General features: G+C 39.1%; 1 protein-coding gene across 1 annotated transcript in view; it reads right to left on the bottom strand.

Annotated features, from left to right (window-relative positions):
* LOC142439457 (complement factor H-like) overlaps window positions 1-18,829 on the bottom strand; it is a 70,498-nt gene extending 51,669 nt beyond the window's left edge. The window contains exons 1-5 of the mRNA XM_075541835.1: window positions 18,763-18,829; window positions 18,307-18,501; window positions 17,713-17,889; window positions 4,687-4,869; window positions 2,795-2,971 (exon numbers count right to left, since the gene is read on the bottom strand). Coding sequence (XP_075397950.1) covers window positions 2,795-2,971; window positions 4,687-4,869; window positions 17,713-17,889; window positions 18,307-18,501; window positions 18,763-18,829 — 799 coding nt within the window. The remainder of the gene's footprint in view (window positions 1-2,794; window positions 2,972-4,686; window positions 4,870-17,712; window positions 17,890-18,306; window positions 18,502-18,762) is intronic.
* Between the last annotated feature and the right edge of the window lie 421 nt (window positions 18,830-19,250).

Genomic DNA, 19,250 nt, shown 5'->3' with positions numbered 1-19,250 from the left:
CAAATTAAGAAAAATATACTCATATATTAATACAATTTACACTACAATTTTGATAATGTCTTCTGGAAAGTGATTTTAAGTATAGTTTCAAAGGGTCTAAACTGTATAAAAGATAAATGTTTTGTTCCCAAATTAAGAATACATTCACTCCGATAGCTGTAAATGTCAATTTTTAAATGCTAAATATACATTTTTAACAATGTTGTAAACACATATTTTGAGTTTGGAGAGCAGAAGGAATACGCACAGGGCAAAATCCGGACTAGAAGGTGGATGTGGGCAGCCTTTCCTGCTCCTTCCACATAAGACAGCCCTTCTTGTCCTTGAAGAGTGAACAGGTGCATTGTCGTGAAGGAGCCGAATCCCCACCAATGCAGTCTCCAATGGCCTTAAACATCTCTCCGTAAATCCTCATGATCATCCTATATCCTGGCACACATTGCTCAGTGCACACTGCCACCTCCCCAGAACAGATGTCTTTACCTTCAGCTCAGACATCTCTGCCTTGAATGCCAACAGATCCTCTCCAAAACCATTGATTTGATTATACTTGTTAAGGAGTGATCCTAATGACCCTCAGCGAAGTGTATGACTGAGAGAGCTTGCTTACAACCATCCTCTCTGATCACAGAGATGTGTCCAAACATAACCCATTTGAACTAAACTTGTGTCTGTATGACCGGTAACCTAGTAACACTAATTTATGATTTCTTCTTAAATAACCAACTTTCCAGTTTCCTAACCAACTTTGGAATGGCCATAGGTAGTTCAATATAATTCGTCTAAGCTAAAAGTTTTGGCAATCCAACCAAATGTGTCTGTCCTGCCAATGCCCATTTAGTAAATGGCTGCAGTACATTGCATTGGCCTTTTAAAAAATAACTTTTCTCATTCTGATCTTCTACCTAACACAAGCTGATGGGTTGGGACACAATGTTGCCAATGGTCAACATATTCTTGTTCCATTAAGCGACTTATGCTCTACAACGTGGGCAGGGTCAGATGATGGTCCCATTGGAAAGACCACAACTTGAAATGAATGAGTTTATTATATAAAGATCAGTTCAATAGAACTCAGTACCACATAAAAAGTCTGGAGTGGACCAGCTCTTTGGACATGGACTCCCTGAGCAGACAACACCCCCTACACCATGAAACAAGTTGTAACCCGAAAGAAAATGTCCAAGGTTTATAAAGAGTAGCCAACACAGAAAAACCAAGAAGCAGAGAAAGAACGGCACCATTTTGAGCAGCAGAACTGTGAGCACAGCCATGACCTTGCCAGCCTAGGAACAGAGAACTGAGTGGTATCAGTTACGATTATTTCTGAAAAAGGAGGGTGCCATCCAGGCATGGAGTTGAAAGAAGTAGAATTCTTTACATGCAGGACAGGGACCTGTATGTGCCCCTGGCTAGAACACCCTAAGCCTCCAAGTGGGCCCTCGGCAGCATGGAGGGAGCCAGTGGAGAGACAGCAAGAGTGACAAGGACAGACCCACAGGAGAACCTGGCCAGAGGGTTCCCTGAGGACAAGGGAGGCCCAGGGCACAGCAGAAGACTTGGAAAACGTGCAGGCTGCCAGCAGCAGCAGAAGAGAAGCCAGAGGTAACAGGAGCATGTGCACAGTACCTGACCTAGACCACATAGGCCTGCCCAGCAATGCATGAATAGACGTTGGTAATTGGAGGAAAGCCAACAATTCCCCTTCAGAATCAGTTCGTATTGCTTGCTGTTTGCTTGATAAAAATGATAATGATGATTTTCACTTTGCCAACACTGTGTCAGTATCTCATGTGCCCAACTCATTGACAGATGAGAGCAGCACCCATGGTAATTTACGCATCTTATAGCAGTTTTATGGTGGCCAATAGTAAGACCTGCAGCCTTTCTGCATGTGCAAGCAGACTGACAAGCGGGCATAAATGGCTGCCATTTACCAACGTGTCTCTGAAAACCAAAACAGAATGTGTGAGACGCTTGATCCAACACACAGTCACTCTGTGTCTCCTTTCCACAGCCCAATACGTCCAAATCCCACTCTCAGCTCCGCGTCTCTTCATTCCTTGTCTTACTTGAGTCCCACCGTCTCTCAGTATACGGGGCTCCTTGCTGCCTGTCAGGACTACCACACACACACAAAGAAAACAAACCCTTCCAAATGCAAGTCCATTTGCATCACTGTCTTTCTTAAACCCCTTCTCTGTCTTTTCATCAGTTATGAAATGGTCCAACCCTCTATGTCCTGGAATGTTGTAGATCATCTTGCCTTTGACTCCTCTCCAGTCTTAGCTAGTAAAATCATCCACACCTGGAGCAGATTCTTCTCATGCTGAGATTGCCAAGTAGTATTTTTATGTTAGAGCATTGCCGACGTTGTTTCTTTCTCCTGTATGACTATTAATTTTAAAGAAGAAAGCAAAAAGCAGGTGCTCAAATACATAGTTGAAGGGATTTTGCTTAACCAGAATTTGATTATGAGTGTCAGCTTCAAATAATTAAAAATGTGGATGTAGGTTTTAATTAAAAATACATTTTTCATGACAAATCTCTAATGTCTGTTGCCCACAGAAAACATATATTATGCACTCTTTTAAAAAGAGTATTGTTTTTGGTCTTCAAACACTATATCCTCTCAGTTTACATAAAAGAAGGTAGCAACTTGGTTTAAATGACCATTCCTGAACAACGTTTCTAGTTAATTAAAATTCCCCCTCAATAGAAACACATGCAGTTAGATTATATTATCTGAATGTAATGAAGATAGAAAGGAAAAGCAAACATGTACAAAACTCACCATAGCAGATGGGTGTGTGAGACCAGCCATCCTCACCACATACTATGGAGCTGGTGGTGCTTCCACCTGCGGTTTCATAGCCATCGCTGCATTCATAGTCCAGCTGGTCATGAAGCTTGAACCATGTGCCATTACGTTTGGCTCTGGCATTCTCAAATACCGGCACATCACAAGATTCTATTGCATGGTAAAATTGGGGATTTCATTTCATGTTATTTAATGGGCAAACCAACTCAATAAATTTTATCTCAGAAACAATAGGTCCTACCTAACGATGTATCTTTTAAGGTTACCCAAGAGGATTTAAGAATTGCTTTCCTAAATCATGATTACATTAGAAGTGTAAGTTTACGTATACAACATCCTCTACTTAAATCCTCTGATAACAACATTATGTTAAATACTTTTTATCAATTCTATTTACTCTTCTGGGTATGTCCCATGCAGGTAAAATCAAAAGTCAATAGAGTTTACTTATTTTTCAGCAAACCACAGTGACATTTTAAAAATTAAAAATACCAATCTTATGACCATTTGCGATGTATACACTAGAGAAAATGTCAAGATGTCATATGACATTTTTATCTCATAAAGGAGTTGTATAATAGATATTTATCACAATGTAAGTTAAAACAAGTTGCTATGAGATCAACTTCTATCATTTTTTGCCTGAATATAGAGTAAAAGCTGGCTCTCATTTTTTCAATTATAAAATAAGGCCAACTCATATAGGTAGAGCTCTGAAACACTGCCGAGTCACTTTGCAGGGGCGAGAGGATATATGTCACTTCAATGAGCACAGTGTTCTGACCCGTGGTCACTAAGTCCTTCCCACTCTGCAGGGTTCTAAGGCTCTGTAAATCTCTAAGGAGCAGACAGACTCAGCTTCTCCCCTAGAGAGGTGGGTTTGGGTCGCAGCCCTTAGGGTTAGCGGTTTTGCACTGAGCCAAATCTCCTCCCAGAGCTTCAACTCCTTCGCAGAGAACCTGTATAAGTATCTAGCCATTGCGGTAGAGGCAATTTTGACACAATAACATGTAATACTGTAAGACTGCTCCTGCTCCTCATTACCTAAGCATGAATGAAGACTTTTCAAAAAGGCTACAGAGGCTTTCACAGGTTGGCATCTCCCACAGCATTAACTGTTTACATTATAGAGGCTATCGATGCTCTCTTTACATTTAAAAGCATAATTTCTATGTCTAGGAAAAAGGACTCCATTATAGAAGACTTATCACCTAAACATAGGTATAACAGAAACAATTTCAATGGAAAAAACAAACAACCCGTGTTTACAGGTCCAAATAAAAAGAAACATATTAACTCACTAACAATCTTCAAAACATGAGGATTGTTTTGAATTAGGAAAAACTTGAATTCCAAAGATGGAAATATTCTTTATCCTACCAGTAATTTTGTAAAAAAAAGGCAAAAATGACCCATACATCTAATGATAAATATACATCTATACTCTATTACATATATGATTTCTAGAGTAGAAACATTTTACATATTTATCTATAAATCTACTATATATATGATTTCTACATTATATGTGATTTTTCTATTTTATATGTGTGCTGTGTATATTCTATAGGGTTGCTTACATTTTATATACGTGCTTTCCATATTTTATGTATAATTTCAACATTGTATATGATTTTTACATTATGCTTAGGACTTCCATAGAATATATAGTTCTCATATCATGTATACTATATTGCTAATAATTTCTACAGTATTTATAATGTCTGCATTATATCTCTTTTCTTTATCATTACAAAAAGAACTATGTCAGCCACGTGCTCTTGCTAACAATCCCTAATATCAGAGCATTAAGGTGGAGAAACTACTTGAAATCTATCATTAAAACAACTTAGTAAATTCCTTACTAATGCATGTCGGTTGAATTGACCATCCACTTTTCAAGCACGTAATGAATCCTGATGCTTTACCATCTGCTGTCACATAACCTGGTTTACATGTATATTGTGTTCGTTTATTGGCAGCATATGTAAAATCAGATTCAGAGAGAAATCCGTTCTCAATGTTTAGATCTGATTTTGAACATGTTTCTAAAGGACAAAAGGACAATGAAATTATCAGCATATGTTCAATAAACACTTATTATCCAGAGTCAAATAATATGACAATATAATAAAATAATATATCATTTGTAAGAGAAGCTCTGAAGTAATTACTATTATGCAAGTTATTTGAATGAGAAAAGATGCTGTTTCATAAGCTATCCTGACAAAAATTTTATTAAATATTTCTGAACAAGGCAGATTGAAAACAAACTTTGAAAAGGCACCATGGTAGGTATAGCTCTAGCATGTTTTAGGCCTCCAGACCCTTTGAAAACTCTGTTTCCACTCCTTTCTTAGGAGGAATTTGGAGTGTTGTGTCATAGATAGATTGATCGCTGCCATAGTGTCAACTCTGACAGAACGAAATGGTGCCAGTCCTTCATCATTTTCATCATCAGCAGAAAGTCAAGGCTTTGCTTGTAGCTTCGTACCCGTCTTCTCCCAAAACTCTCCCTCACCTCACTGGACCTCTTATCACCGTGATGTCTTCCGGTACTGAATGACCGATCCCTCTTGAACTTGTGTCCAAAGCAAATTATTCAGACAATGTTTTGTTGTGATCATATGGTTTGCAGCTAACTTTTCAGAAATGGATGTCCAGGCCATTCTCCCTAGTCCACCTTAGTCGGGAAGAACTGCTAAAACCTGTCCACATGGGGTGACCCTCCTGGTAGTTCATATATTGATGCCCCACTTTTCAGCATCATAGCAAGGAGTAAACCTCCATAGTTAGTGATATTTGGGAAGCACTTTGTCACACTGAATACCTGTATCAGACAAGGAGAAGTTTTCCACATTAATGACCTCCGAATTATTAGAAAAAGTACAATAAGTTAAACTAAAATGAAACAGAAGCAAAAAAAATAAGATCAGAGGAAAAACTGACAAAGAGAAACAGAAAAAAGTCATTACAACAATTAATGAAACAAGTATGAGGTGAATTATAATTGAACATCTCTAAGCAAATTTTCTGATGATTGGTAAATTACAACGGCATCTTTCTAATGATAAAGGCTTCTTATTTCCTTTGATAAGCCATTTGATCATAATATATTAATTTTCATAGGATTTTGAATTCAATCGAAAAAAATCCATTTGATCTGCAGTACATTTTACACACACCAGTATAAAAGACAGAAACTTAATAACCATTGTGAACAATGTGATCAATTATTTCACTAATATGCATTAGAGATATTGAAAGCATAATAAGGGTATATAAACAATTATGAGAAATGTCAATAAACTATACAAATAAAACAATGAATTAAACAGCTAAAGTAAATTGTAAAATTTCTTGGCAGTCCCAAACAAATAAACTCAATCAAAATAGAAAAAAATAACATGGGTATACTTAACTTTAATAGATAACTTTAACTCATACTTGAAAACAAACCATACCCAAAAAGAAAAGTCCAAGAACAGATTAATAGATTCACTGGTGAAGTCTAGTCAATATTTGAAGAGGAAAACATTATAGTTCTACATAGACATGTTCAGACTTGAAGTGCATATAAAATATCTGACGTTTCATTCTTAGACTTTGCGTTACCCTATTATGCAAACCAAACTAGAACCTTACAAATTCTTTTAAAGATGATGTATACCAGTGGAATTTTAACAATTGAATCCAAAGTCCTCTCAAAGGTAATATGCTTTATCAAAAGACACGAGAATGTTTCATGATTAGAAACATGCCGATGTATTTCTCCACAAGGACAAGGGAATAGAGAACAACAGACACCTCCATGGAGAAGGGAAGCCAGTGTTTGCCTTCGTATAGGAAACAACACACCGCTGTTTATTCCCACCACTTCTGTTCAGCACGTACAGCTGGCCAGCGCGTCTGAACTGTCAGAGGGGCTGCAGTGAATCCCAGATCTTTGGGGCTGCACGGTGCTGCAAAGCCCAGTGCTGCAGCGCTCTGGAAACCTACAGAATGATGAGCAGGTACCACAGCCTGTGCTGAGCGGCTCAACACTCTTCATGTGCTCCAGCTGCTCCACAGCATGAACCCGCCTTCCAAGTGCCTGGTTTTGTTCTTTGCAGCACACAGGCTGTTGGTGGCCAGGTCCCAATAGTAGGGTGACCATGTGAAGAGGCAGAGCCAGTGCTAGCAGCCCTCTGATCTCTGAGCCTGTCAGCAGGGAGAGTTGGGAAGGGCCTTTGGTCCAGGATTCATATGTGATGAAAAGAGCATACCTTGTTCCATAGCCTATTTGGGTTCTAGCTCAAACTAGGACTTTCTGCCTGTCCACCACCCCAGCCCACTGGACAGGGCACAAGCTTAAGGGATTTGAACAACATTAGGAAGAATGAGGGTAAATGTATTGCCTTCCTCCTCCCCTTCTTCCCTTTAAGTACATTTAAATATGATATTTAAAATATGGAAATTTGCGAAAGGAGATCAGATTTAGTGGTTAGTTAGAGACAGTGTGGCCCTTTAGATCTAGAACTAAACACATCTCTGCATTGGAATAATCAGCTGTTTAGGATCAAAAGGGTAGCATTGGCCCAAGGACACAGTTCAGAGAGTGAAGGAAGAAGGAGCTATGGAATAACGGGTGGAAATGGAAAGCACACTGGTGCATCGGAAGGTCTTAGAATGGATGACTTGTTTGAGAATGTGTTTGAATGTTTAAATGTGTGTCTATGATCTGCTCTATAAACTTTCATCTAATTCACAATAAACAGTTAAATATATAAATATACATATAGTGATAGATGCTAAAAAGTTACCATATATATTAAAAGAGCCTCAAATAGTTTTAGAAATAGGTAAACAAAGTTGGAAAGTTAAAACTCCCTAGGATTGCAATGAGTTTTAATCAACACGATGGCAGTGAGTTTGCATTTTTGAATAATGTCAAGACATAGAAAAGCTTAAGTAGTCAAGCCAGCATAAGCCTGGTTTCAAAAAAGAAAAAGTTATCCGAACAGTATCTTTTGTCCCCAAATAGACCACAAACACATATCTGACAAAGCACTCATATGCAGAATATATTATGAACTCTCACATTTTCAGTAATAATTTTTTTAAATCAACAAAATGTAGAGTAAAATATTTGACCAGCTTTAGCAAAAGACACATGAATGGTTAATAAGGGAAGAAAAAAAGTGTTCAAAAGCACTAGGCACTGGGGAGTGGGATACTATGCCATATATGTTAGAATAGCCAAACAGGAATGCAAAACTAATACAAACTGAGATAGACACATCACTATATGAAGCCATGGGCCATCCATTAAGGGGGGAGGCAGGTGTGACTAGCAAAGTGTCCCGTGGATAAGTTTTCTGTCATGAACAAACTGTTACACATAATATTTATTTTCATGACCCAAGTTCTGTTGAATATTATGGAAATGTGCACCAACGTATAAAAGGAGTTCCTGTAAATAATTCAACAAATACCTGGGTACCATAGTGACATTTTGACTTTAAAGACATTAGATGCAGGTGCATGAATACCTACAATTCCATTGGTTCCTGGTCCGCTGTGACCACCAATTAAGTAAGAAGGATCCTGGAAACTAACTGTAGACTCAAAAAACCCGAGAGAAACAGTGTTTCCGGAAGCAAAGAGCTGAAGAAAAAGAGTTGCACTAGAAGAAGAGTTTTCTCGTGGACTTTTAGAATCTGCGTCTGTGGAGATTTCACTTAGTTGAAAAGCAGTTCTTCCTTATATTGACTTCATACTGTTTATCCAGAGCTCTGAATCCCTAAACCATTTCTATAAAAGTTCTATGCAGACATTGACATAGAATGAATTTCAACTCAAGGAACAACATGTGGTCAAGAATAGAAGAACTGGGTTCCACCAGGTACCACACTTCCTTCCAAGGTGCCTCTCAAAACACACTTATTCACTGCTTTGAGCCATTGCTGACTCACAGTGACCCAGTAGACAAAGGTAGGAGGCCCCCTATACATTTCCTAGACCATACCTGCTTACAGGTGTAGAAAGCCCTGTCTTTCTCCTGCGGAGCAGCTGGTGGTTTCCATGCGGACTTATGGGCTCACAGCCCAGCGAGTAACCATGGTGCCACCCGGCTCCTCCTACGGTGCCCCCAGCTGGATAAATCATTCAAACTTTAGTTAATAGCTGGGCAACAAGGTGAACCAGATGAGCCCCAGAGACTCCATTTAGTTGACAACAGGGTGAGCTGTTCTCTCGCCCCTCCCTTCTCAGAAAGCCAAGCTGGGTATTGTTTTCCGAATGTATTAGTGCAGTGCGTACTCCGACTCAAGGCACTATAACTAGTCTTGCTATTCTATAATTTTGCTACTTTTTAATGATATAATTAACTTACTAATTTTGCTTCTGTCACGCTGAGGTAGTGAGTTTATTGTGCCAACCTGGCTAATAAACATTTCTGGGGTTGATTGAAGGACGGAGGAATAAATGGTTCAGTGAGCCTCACCTTTCTAGTTCTCAGGTCTCTTGCTTTCTGATGGTCAGACCAGGGTGCAGCTGCCTTAGTCAGTTCCCTGCTTCACCTGCAATGCTCACTTCCTGCAAGACATCCCTGAGGAGAAGGCACATGGACCTATCCTGATGCAGCCCTGGGTGCTGGAGCAGCCATGTGGAGACCCCTGCCAGCGCTGAGATGCTTACAAGCTCACTGGGCTTTCCTCCTGCAGTCAGCATCACTGCATGTGTTTTGTGGGATGGAGGAGGCGTTTGTGGATGGTGTCGGACATATGGGCTAATGTTGGACTTGTGGGCTTGGGGAGCACTGGGTTGGGGTGTTTTCTTGATGTGCACTTACCCTTTATATGAAACTCTCTCTTATCCATGAGTTTCTGTGGGCTAGTTTCTCTGAAGGACCCAGACTAACACACACGCAGAACTGCCTAACTGAAAGACTTTTCATAGCTGATCCACCAGGAGGTGGATTTTACCTTTAAACGCTTGCGCATAACTGTTTTCAGTGCTGCAGATCAGGAGAGTGCCTTAGCTTGCTGCAGGGGGGCAGCTAGCCGAATAAAGAGTCTTCTTCATTTTCAAGACAGGATGGTGGCTATTGCTTATTTGAACCCACAACATAGGGACTCGGAAGTACTATCAAGTGGCAAAATCGCCCAGGTAAACACAGCCCAGCAGTTAAACTCTTAGTCATAACATTGGTCATAGAGACTAGGACCATTCTCCAAACAACCAGTAACTAGGAAGTTTGGAGGATTTATTTGTTTTGTTTCTAAGTTTTTTAACTGAGCTACAAAATCAAAACAAGAAGCACAGAACATGATTGGGTTATTTGATTTGTGAAGAGACTGCTTACTACAGTAGGGAATGCTTTAAATCACTACTAAACAATCTAGCAGCATAGAATGAAGTGGTTCTTTCCGACTCTGAGAATATCTTTAGACCAACAGTCAAACAGATTGGAGGCAGTCCACTGCTGGCACGTAGATTGCATTAGCACCTTCCTCACATTTCCAGGAAGATGATCGTTGCTGTTGCCTAGGATATGTATGTTTATTGTGATTTTCATAGCCAGTAACTGATTTTTCTAACAGAGAATAATTGATATTTGAATCTCCTGATCAGGCATCATGTTTTTCTGCTAATGCAAATCAGCAATAGGACAAAAATACATCAGATACAGCAAACTGCATGTATCTACTGCATCCCTGACAGTATAGTAGAGCCATTTAAAGTGAGCTAGGTTGAGGAGTGGTGATAAGAGACCTAAGGATCGGTTTCCTGACTAAATGAATGTATGTAAAGCCTTAATATGCATGCGAATGAAAGCAGATCATCTTTGGATAGACTGGTGAAGAACAGTGACAATAGAGCAGCTATAACACGGGAAATAAACTTCACACTTCTTTCTTATTCTAAAATGTTTTCTTTTCTCTATCATATCTTCCACGCCTGGGACTTAATTGCATTTATAATTTTCCAGGAAGGATCAAATGGTAATGTGAACTGCAGGGACAATTCTAAGTAATGCTGATCAATTTACCCAAGCATATTTCTTCTTCTCATCAGCCTTCTCTCTTCCTTGCAGTGTGGATAAGACATTGACATATGTTTGAGTTTATCCAGCTCTGTTTCATATTACTGGATGGATACAAAGTGGAAAACACTGCTTAGAATTAGAATGTCTCACCACAGGGAATGAGGTGGGGAGTGCAGAGTGGAGACCCAAAGCCCATTTGTAGGCTACTAGAGTTCCCCTTGCAGAGGAGTCTCAGGGAGGAGAAGAGCCAGTCAGGATGCCATGTAGCAACAATGAAAAATTCAACTTTCCTCTAGTTCCTGAATGCTTCCTCCCCGCCCCCCTTATCATGATCTGAATCCTCCCTTGCAAGTCTGGCTAGACCAGAAATTGTACATTGGTACAGATAGGAACTGAAAACACACAGAATCCAGGTTGGATGATCCCCCTTCAGGACCGGGGGGGTGAGGGGCGATACTGGGAGGGTAGAAGAAGGGTGGGTTGGAAAGGGGGAACCGATTACAAGGATCTACAAGTGACCTCCTCCCTGGCGGACGAACAACAGAAAAATGAGTGAATGGAGATGTCAGACAGGGCAAGATATGACAAAATAACAATTTAGAAATTATCAAGGGCTCATGAGGGAGGGGCAGTCGGGAGAGAGTGGGAAAATTCAGGACCTGATGCCAGCAAATATTTTGAGAATGATGAGGGCAATGAATGTACAAATGTGCTTTACATGATTGATGTATGTATGGATTGCAATAAGTGTTGTATGAGCCCCTAATAAAATGTTTTTTTAAAAAAGAATTAGACTGTCACCATAATTGTGGGGTACTTCTCTGGTAGTCCATCATTGCAAGGATGACTAGATGAAGGATAATGGGAAAACTCACGTTAAGTAAAAATAAGGGAAATATTGTTGTCCAGAAGGGAAGCAAAGGTAATAATGCTAAAATTGCATTGGTAGTTTGTGAGAAGCTGAGTGCATGAATTATAATAATGTAAAGTTTATCATTATAAATATCCATATTGATTAAGATGTTTTTGGCAGAAATCCCATTTTATATGAATTTGAAGATACAGCTTGGGTTCTGGAGTCTATGAAAGCATTCACAACAAGCTCATGTATATTTTAATGATTACATATATATTAATGATTCTAATAAGATCTTATCTGCTTGAGTAAGCCCCTATGGGGGGTGGTTAGTTTTTAGGAACTGTTACCTCTAAAGGACTTTCTTTGACAACAAATCCTCTGATAACTGCTGAACTACAACCAAGAAGATTATGCATTGACTATCTCAGATGTAAAATATTTTTGTTAAGTGTGATTTTTTTCATATGATAGAGAATTACAATGGGGAGTGCATAAGTCAATTCTGAAAATAAGGCTCTGATGAAACACAGTCACACATACTGCTTCACATAACTACTCAATGCTTTAAAACAGTATTGAAGTTGCTGTGACAGAAACCATATCATGCTGCTGTTAGGTGCCATCAAATCCCTTCCGACTCAGGGCAGCCCGAGGTTCACCAGAGAAACACCACCTAATCCTGCACCAGCCTCACAATTGTTCCCACGTTTGAACCCGTCTATGCTGCCATTGTGTCAGTTCATCCAATGAAAGGTCTGCTCTTCTTTGTTACCCCTCAACTTTACAGCAATGATGTTCTTCCCCAGGAGCTCGTGACTGCTGACAACATGTCCAAAGTACCTGAGACCAACTCTTGCCACCTTTGCCTCTAAGGAGCATTCGGGCAGTGGTGGTTCTGACTGTGTGTGTGTGTGTGTGTGTGTGTCCTGCACGCTGTGCTTTTAAGAGTTGTACACTCTACGATATGTAGGCTAAGGCACTTTCAGGGGCTGTGGGGCAAGCATTTTGGGTTGCTAACCTAACCCCGAGTTTGGCGGTTCAAAACCATCAGCCACTGTGCAGAAAAAAGTAATTACACTCTGGAAACCCTAACAGAATCCTTTCAAAAGCAATGGATTTGATTTTTCTTAATAAGTATCATGTAAGTCCATTCATTAAGTAAAAACAGTATACATTTTAATATATTTAAACCGTTGAATTGTTGTTGTGAGGTGCCATGGAGTCAGTTGTGAACCATAGCAACAATATGCGCAATGGAACAGGAACACTTCAGTCCAGAAAATAACCTCCATACTTGTCCGAGTTAGTATGAGGTCATGCTCAGCAGATTACCTAATGAAATGCATCTTTTGATGTCTTGAATGCTGCAATCCAAGAGCATTGGTTGGGGACACAAGTACGACCAAATCCTGGACAATTTTCTCCATTTATCATGATGTTACCTACTGGTACAGTTGTCAGGATTTTGGTCTGGCTTATACTGAGTTGCAGTCATACTGAGGACTACAATCCTTGATCCTCACCAGCAAGTGTTTCAATTCCGCCTCACTTTCAGCAAAGCAAGCTTGTGTCATCTGCATATCCCAGGTTGTTAATAAACCTTCATCCTCTCCTGATACCACCCTCCTCTTCATGTCATCCTGTATATCGGGTAATTTATTTAGCATACATATTGAACAAGTATGGAGAGAGGATACCACCTTGACGCACGCCTTTCCTGGTTTCAACCATGCAGTAGTCCTCTGTTCTAGTCACACAACTGCCTCTTGGTCCACGTGCTAGTTCCTCATGAGCACAGTGAAGTGTTCTGGAATTCCCGGGCTTCTCACATTTACATGGTTCACACAGATAGTGTCTTTCAATAGTCCTTGAAACATAAGTAAACATCTTTCCAGTTTGAATCAAGATGAGTCTGATATCAACAATGCTATCCCTTGTTTCAAGTCCTCTTCTGAATCCAGCCTGAAGTTCTAACAGTTCCCTGTAAATGTACTGCCATAACCAATGCTGGATGAACTGAAGAAAATTTTACTTGTGTGCGATATTAATGATATCATTCTAGACATTCTGTTGTGTCTCCTTTCTTTAGAATGGACAAAAGGAAGCATCTCTTCCAGTCAGTTGGCCAACTAGCTGTCTTCCAAATGCCCTGCATTGAAAAGTGAGTGCTTCCTGAAACATTGCAAGGAATTTTCCATTATTTCCTTCAGCCTAGTTTTAGGATAAAGCACCCAGTGCAGTTTGAACTTATTCCTTCAGCACAATTGATTCATGCCCCTGTGTGTCCCCTGAAATGGTGGCGGTTTGGCTAGTGCTTCTCGGTACAGCCGCTCTGCCTAGTCTTTCCCTCTTCTCTTGATACTCCCTCCAGCAGTCAATATTTTGTCTGTAGACATTTTCAGACTTGCTACTTGAGGCTTGAATGTTTCCTTGAGTTCTTTCAGTGTCAGATTTGCTGAGCATGTTCTTCCCCTTTGGTTTTCTCATTTTAGATCCTCGCACATTTTGTTATAATATTTGGCTGTTACTTCTCTAGCTAGCATTTGACATTTTCGATTCAACTCTTGACTTCATCCTTTATTTCATCAGCTCAAGCATTAAGAGTAATTTTCAGAATTTGTTCTACACTTGATCTTAGCCAAAAGGCGGAGAAGCAATCAGAATTTGTTCTAACATCTATTTTGATCATTTGCTTTTTTCATGAATGATGGTGTTGATATCCTCCCACAGCTCATCAGGTTTTCTGTCATTAGTGTTCATAGTGTTCTTAAGATATTCTCAAAATTCAGGTAGGAATAACTCAAAGTCATATTTTAACTACTGGTATGTGGCTTTCTTTTACTTTTTTCACCTTAATCTTGAACTTACATATGGTAATTTGATAGCACCTAGTCTGGTTTTAGCTGCTGATTTTGAGCTTTTCCATCATGTCTTCTCACTGAAATAATCAGTTTGATTTCAATATATTCTATCTGGGGGAGTCCATATGTAGCATAGCCTTTTGTGTTGTTGAAAGCAGGTATTTGCTCTGAGGAAGTCCTTGGTTTTGCAAAATGTATATGTGATCTCCAGCTTCATTGTTATCCCACCTATATTTTCCAACTAGTATTTCTTCCTCTTTGTTTCCAACTTTTGAATTCCAATCACCAATAGATATCAATGTATGTTGATTGCATATTTGATCAAGTTTTAACTAAAGACATGGGTAGCATTCTTCAATTTCCTCATCATTAGCTTTTGTGGTTGATGTGCAAAGTTGAATAATACTTGTATTGATTAGATTTCCTTGAAGGTGGGTAGATTTAATCCAATCACAGATAGCATTGAACTTCATGATGGATTTAGTAAGATCCTTTATGACAATGAATGCCATGCCATTCCTCTTGATTGTGTTATTCCATGCTTAAAAAAATCATATGATTATCTGATTGAAAATGGCCACTGCTGTTCCATTTCAGCTCACTAATGCCTAGGATATCAATCAATCTTCATGTGTTCTATTTCATTTTTGACTACTTTCAACATTACTAAATTCCTAATTCACAAATTCCAAGTTGCAATCATTAGAATGTTTTTGCAGTTGTTTCTCTTACCTTGATTTATGCCCCATCGGCTAATGAAGATTCTGAAGACCACACTCCCATAGTCTTTATGTAACATATAATCATGCACCCCTCTAAGAAATCAGTTCCTCTTCAGTCACATTGCCCATGTCCTCAGATCTCTGGGGCTTAACCTATGGTAGTATCTCCAACAATGTTTTTCTTCCTTCCCTCCCCCTTAATTTAGATTTAGTACATATGTCATATTATTCCATAGATCAATCATGTGCTGCAGAATTGTACAATTGCTACCACAATCAGTTTCCAACCATCATGTTTCCAATCCTTGACACCATCTTCTGTTTACCCCACAATCACTACTGTACTAGTCTCCCATGAAAACCCTTATTATACTTGCTTTCTCTATAGGTTCTTCCATCCTGGGATTCATATACTGAAAAAGAGAAAAATATCTAACACAACCTCAAGAGGGAGAGCCCTCAATGCATAGCACTCTAATGTGAGGTACACTTCATGATATACATCCTAATATGAACAAACTAAACCCAAACTAAACAATGCAAACAAAAAATAGAGAAAATTTTGGAAACCAGATAGATCAGGTCCAGCTTGCGTTCTAGTGGGGATCTGCTAACAAAGGTTAACTGTTCAAAAAAGATTTATGTCTTTGACCTTGAATACTCAACTCTCTAATGCACTCTGTTTAGTAACCTCATTACTCCCATCTCTCAATTGTGGGAGTTTTCCAGAGGCTTATTTCCTGTGAAGTTCCACAAATAAATCTTGGGCTACCACTGTCATCCATAAAATCCAAACCCAATTCTCACACAATAGGCTCTGATACTATTCACTCCTTTGAATTCAGATTATATGATTCATAACCCTTCGGTGACTGATGATAGCATGCCTCTTCCATGTGGACTAAGTTGACATCTCATTTAAATGGCTGCTTTCTGGAGACAAATTTTAAGACCCCAAATGGTATTTTATCTGATATACATTCCTAGAGCAGATGTTGTATGGTTGATTGGCAGTGGTCAGGCTCCCACCCAGGCTGAGTGGCCCCCTAGCCAATAAACTGGATATCCATCAGCCTGAGCTTGTGCCCATTTTGCTGCTTGTTCCTAGAGCAGTGGACTCAATACAGTATTTGTCCTGCTGTGCTTGGTTAACTTCATTCAGCATAAAGGTCTCCGTTGACCTCCATCCCTTCAGGTGCTTCATGGATTCAATGATGTTCTTTTATGGAAGGGCAGTATTCCATTGTGTGTATTCCAAGGTTTCTTTATCCAATCATCCACTGATTGGAATTTAGACTGTCTCCAGGTTCTTGCTATTATGAACTCTGCTGTGATGAACATGAGGAGGCAAACGTCTGTCCGTTCTTTTATTGTTATTACTTTTTTATGCCACAGATGAATCAATGACAGATAGTAGACAGCTGCTCACTGAATCTTAGCTGCCCCTCATGACCAGTAAAGAAAGACTGATGCTCACACTACCAACCAGTTACTTCCCCTCAGGAGTGCTGTCAAACTAGCATCCCAAACCGCATGTACTCCCCAGGTGTTGCAGAGCAAAGTTCTGGTTGCACCCATCAACATGTAATCAACAAATAAGTACAACTCCAAAATGTCTCAGAAACAACAGACAACTTCAAATCAAACAAACCACCAAAATTAAAAAAAAAATTGAAAAACAAAATCTCATTGTGGAAGAATAATGCCTACAAAGGAATTTAAAAATATGTATATTTCAAGAACACCACAAACAAATTAAGAAAAACCAGATAACGCCCTGCATGAACTCCAGAAAACAATACGAGTGGAAAACAACAAAATACACAGACAGTTGGAGACCATACACAAACCGCATGTAGAAATCCAGAATATGAATACTAAGACTGTCAAGGACCGAAGATGAAAATTCAAACAATTATAGAATCCAATCAACTGAATGCTCATTAAGTGAATAAAAATGAAACCCTGGAGACTAATTTATATGAGTAAAAATTTAAAAAATTAAGAAAGCCTAAGAATTTTGTGGGACAGGAATAAGAGAAACAATTTTCCCATGCTCAAATTTAAAATAGAAGGAGGCCACAAACAAACAACCCACAGAGGGTAATGTTGAACGGTTGATATAAGAAAACTTTTCAAACATCATGAAAGACAAAAATGTATATATTCAAGAGGCTCAAAAATTTTAGCTGGAAGATCCACTTAACCAAAATATAATACTGTATTTTTTATTTGATGTGTAAACAGTCTCACTTATTTTGCTAAATGTTTATTAAGAATCATATATATAAACTTTCATATAATGCATCCACATAGATAAAACAATACATCATGTCCATTGACGAATAAGACACATGCATTCTCCACAGTGAATGTAGACCAGTGTTATGAAATTATAAACCGTCTGAGATATTACTTACTGACACGAATGCATCTGGGAGAAGGGGACCAGTCCTGCTCCGTACATGTGATGGCGGTGTGTCCATTCGGGAGACTGTAGCCACGATTACACTGAATATTTACAGACTGACCTTGTAGATAATAACGCTGTGCATGATCAACATATCCATTTTCCACTTCATACAATTGACATCTTCCTAAGGACCACAATCATAATAGTAGTAACAAGTTAAAAGTGAAAACCAGGTCAGAAAGTGTATTGAAATTTATTTCTGCAGTGTTTAAATCAGCCCATGTAAGATTTTAAAACTAATGAATTACAAGACAGGAGACTCCAAAATATTTTAGAAGAAATAAATATTCATAGCTACTTACATTACGTTTGTATAATTTAAATATTTATAAATATAACTCGGGGGCATTTTGATCAATGATCTCCTGTATTTCTCAGTCATGGACACCAGCTCACAGAAGAACACAACTATTTGGGTTTTGCTGCGACCCTCTTCTGAAGGCTCTATATTTCGGCATCAGATTCAATGGCAGTCGCTTCTGAGCTCTTCCTGCTGCTGTTGAAGGAGTCACCAGGTACAATTTTAAGGAAGTTCACTCACTGAGGCATGGGACGTTTGGCATCCATCCTTCTCTCGTGCAGGTAATGTAATCCCCAGAATACAGCGAAGGTGTCACAAACCCCGAATTACAGTAGTAGTAGTAATATTTCCCTGTTGCTACTGGAAAGTACGGTCGATATCTCTCTGCCTGATACAGCCAACCATGTTTTATTTCTGGAAAACCACAAGGCTGCCCTTGGAATAAAAAAGAGAGTACAAATAATATTTTATCTTAGTATTTAAATTTTCACAAAACATAGAAGTTATATCACTGAGATACTGGAGAACATCTTTGCTGATGAGGATGAAGCTACATTTAATTGATCTCATGTTGTACACAATTATGTTTATATTTTCTAAAATGAAACCGTGAGATCGAGTGAGTTGGTCTCACTGAGGACACATCTTCTTAGAATAGCAGACCATTCTGTTAAAGGACCAAGGTGCTACATTTACCATCCAGCTGTCTGCCTGCTCTTCTTTCTTTTTTCTCCCTAGCAGAAACCAGAGTACTACTTGCCATTTCCCTCCATATCTACTCAAACAGAGCAGGGTAATGAGAAATTTTGGAGTAGGAATAATTGAAATATACAAACACACAAAGAGTTATGAATAAGCCAAAGTTTTAATTATTTCTAATTTTAATTGAGGATAAGATGATTTTTTAAATCGTTTCATTGGGGACTCCTCTTACAACGCTTATCACAATCCATACATACATCCATTGTGTCAAGCACATTTGCACACATGCTGCCATCATCATTCTCAAAACATTTATTTTCCACTCACGCCCTTGGTATCAGCTCCTCATTTTTCCCCATCCTGCCCTCCCCGCTCCCTCATGAACCCTTGATAATTTATAAATTATCATTAATTTTTCATATCTTACACTGTCTGACATCTCCCTTCACCCATTTTTCTGTTGTCCGTCCTCCAAAGAGGGG

Source organism: Tenrec ecaudatus, chromosome 1, assembly GCF_050624435.1.
Source record: "Tenrec ecaudatus isolate mTenEca1 chromosome 1, mTenEca1.hap1, whole genome shotgun sequence".
Classification (NCBI taxonomy): domain Eukaryota; kingdom Metazoa; phylum Chordata; class Mammalia; order Afrosoricida; family Tenrecidae; genus Tenrec; species Tenrec ecaudatus.
This window is presented reverse-complemented; position numbering and strand designations above follow the sequence as displayed.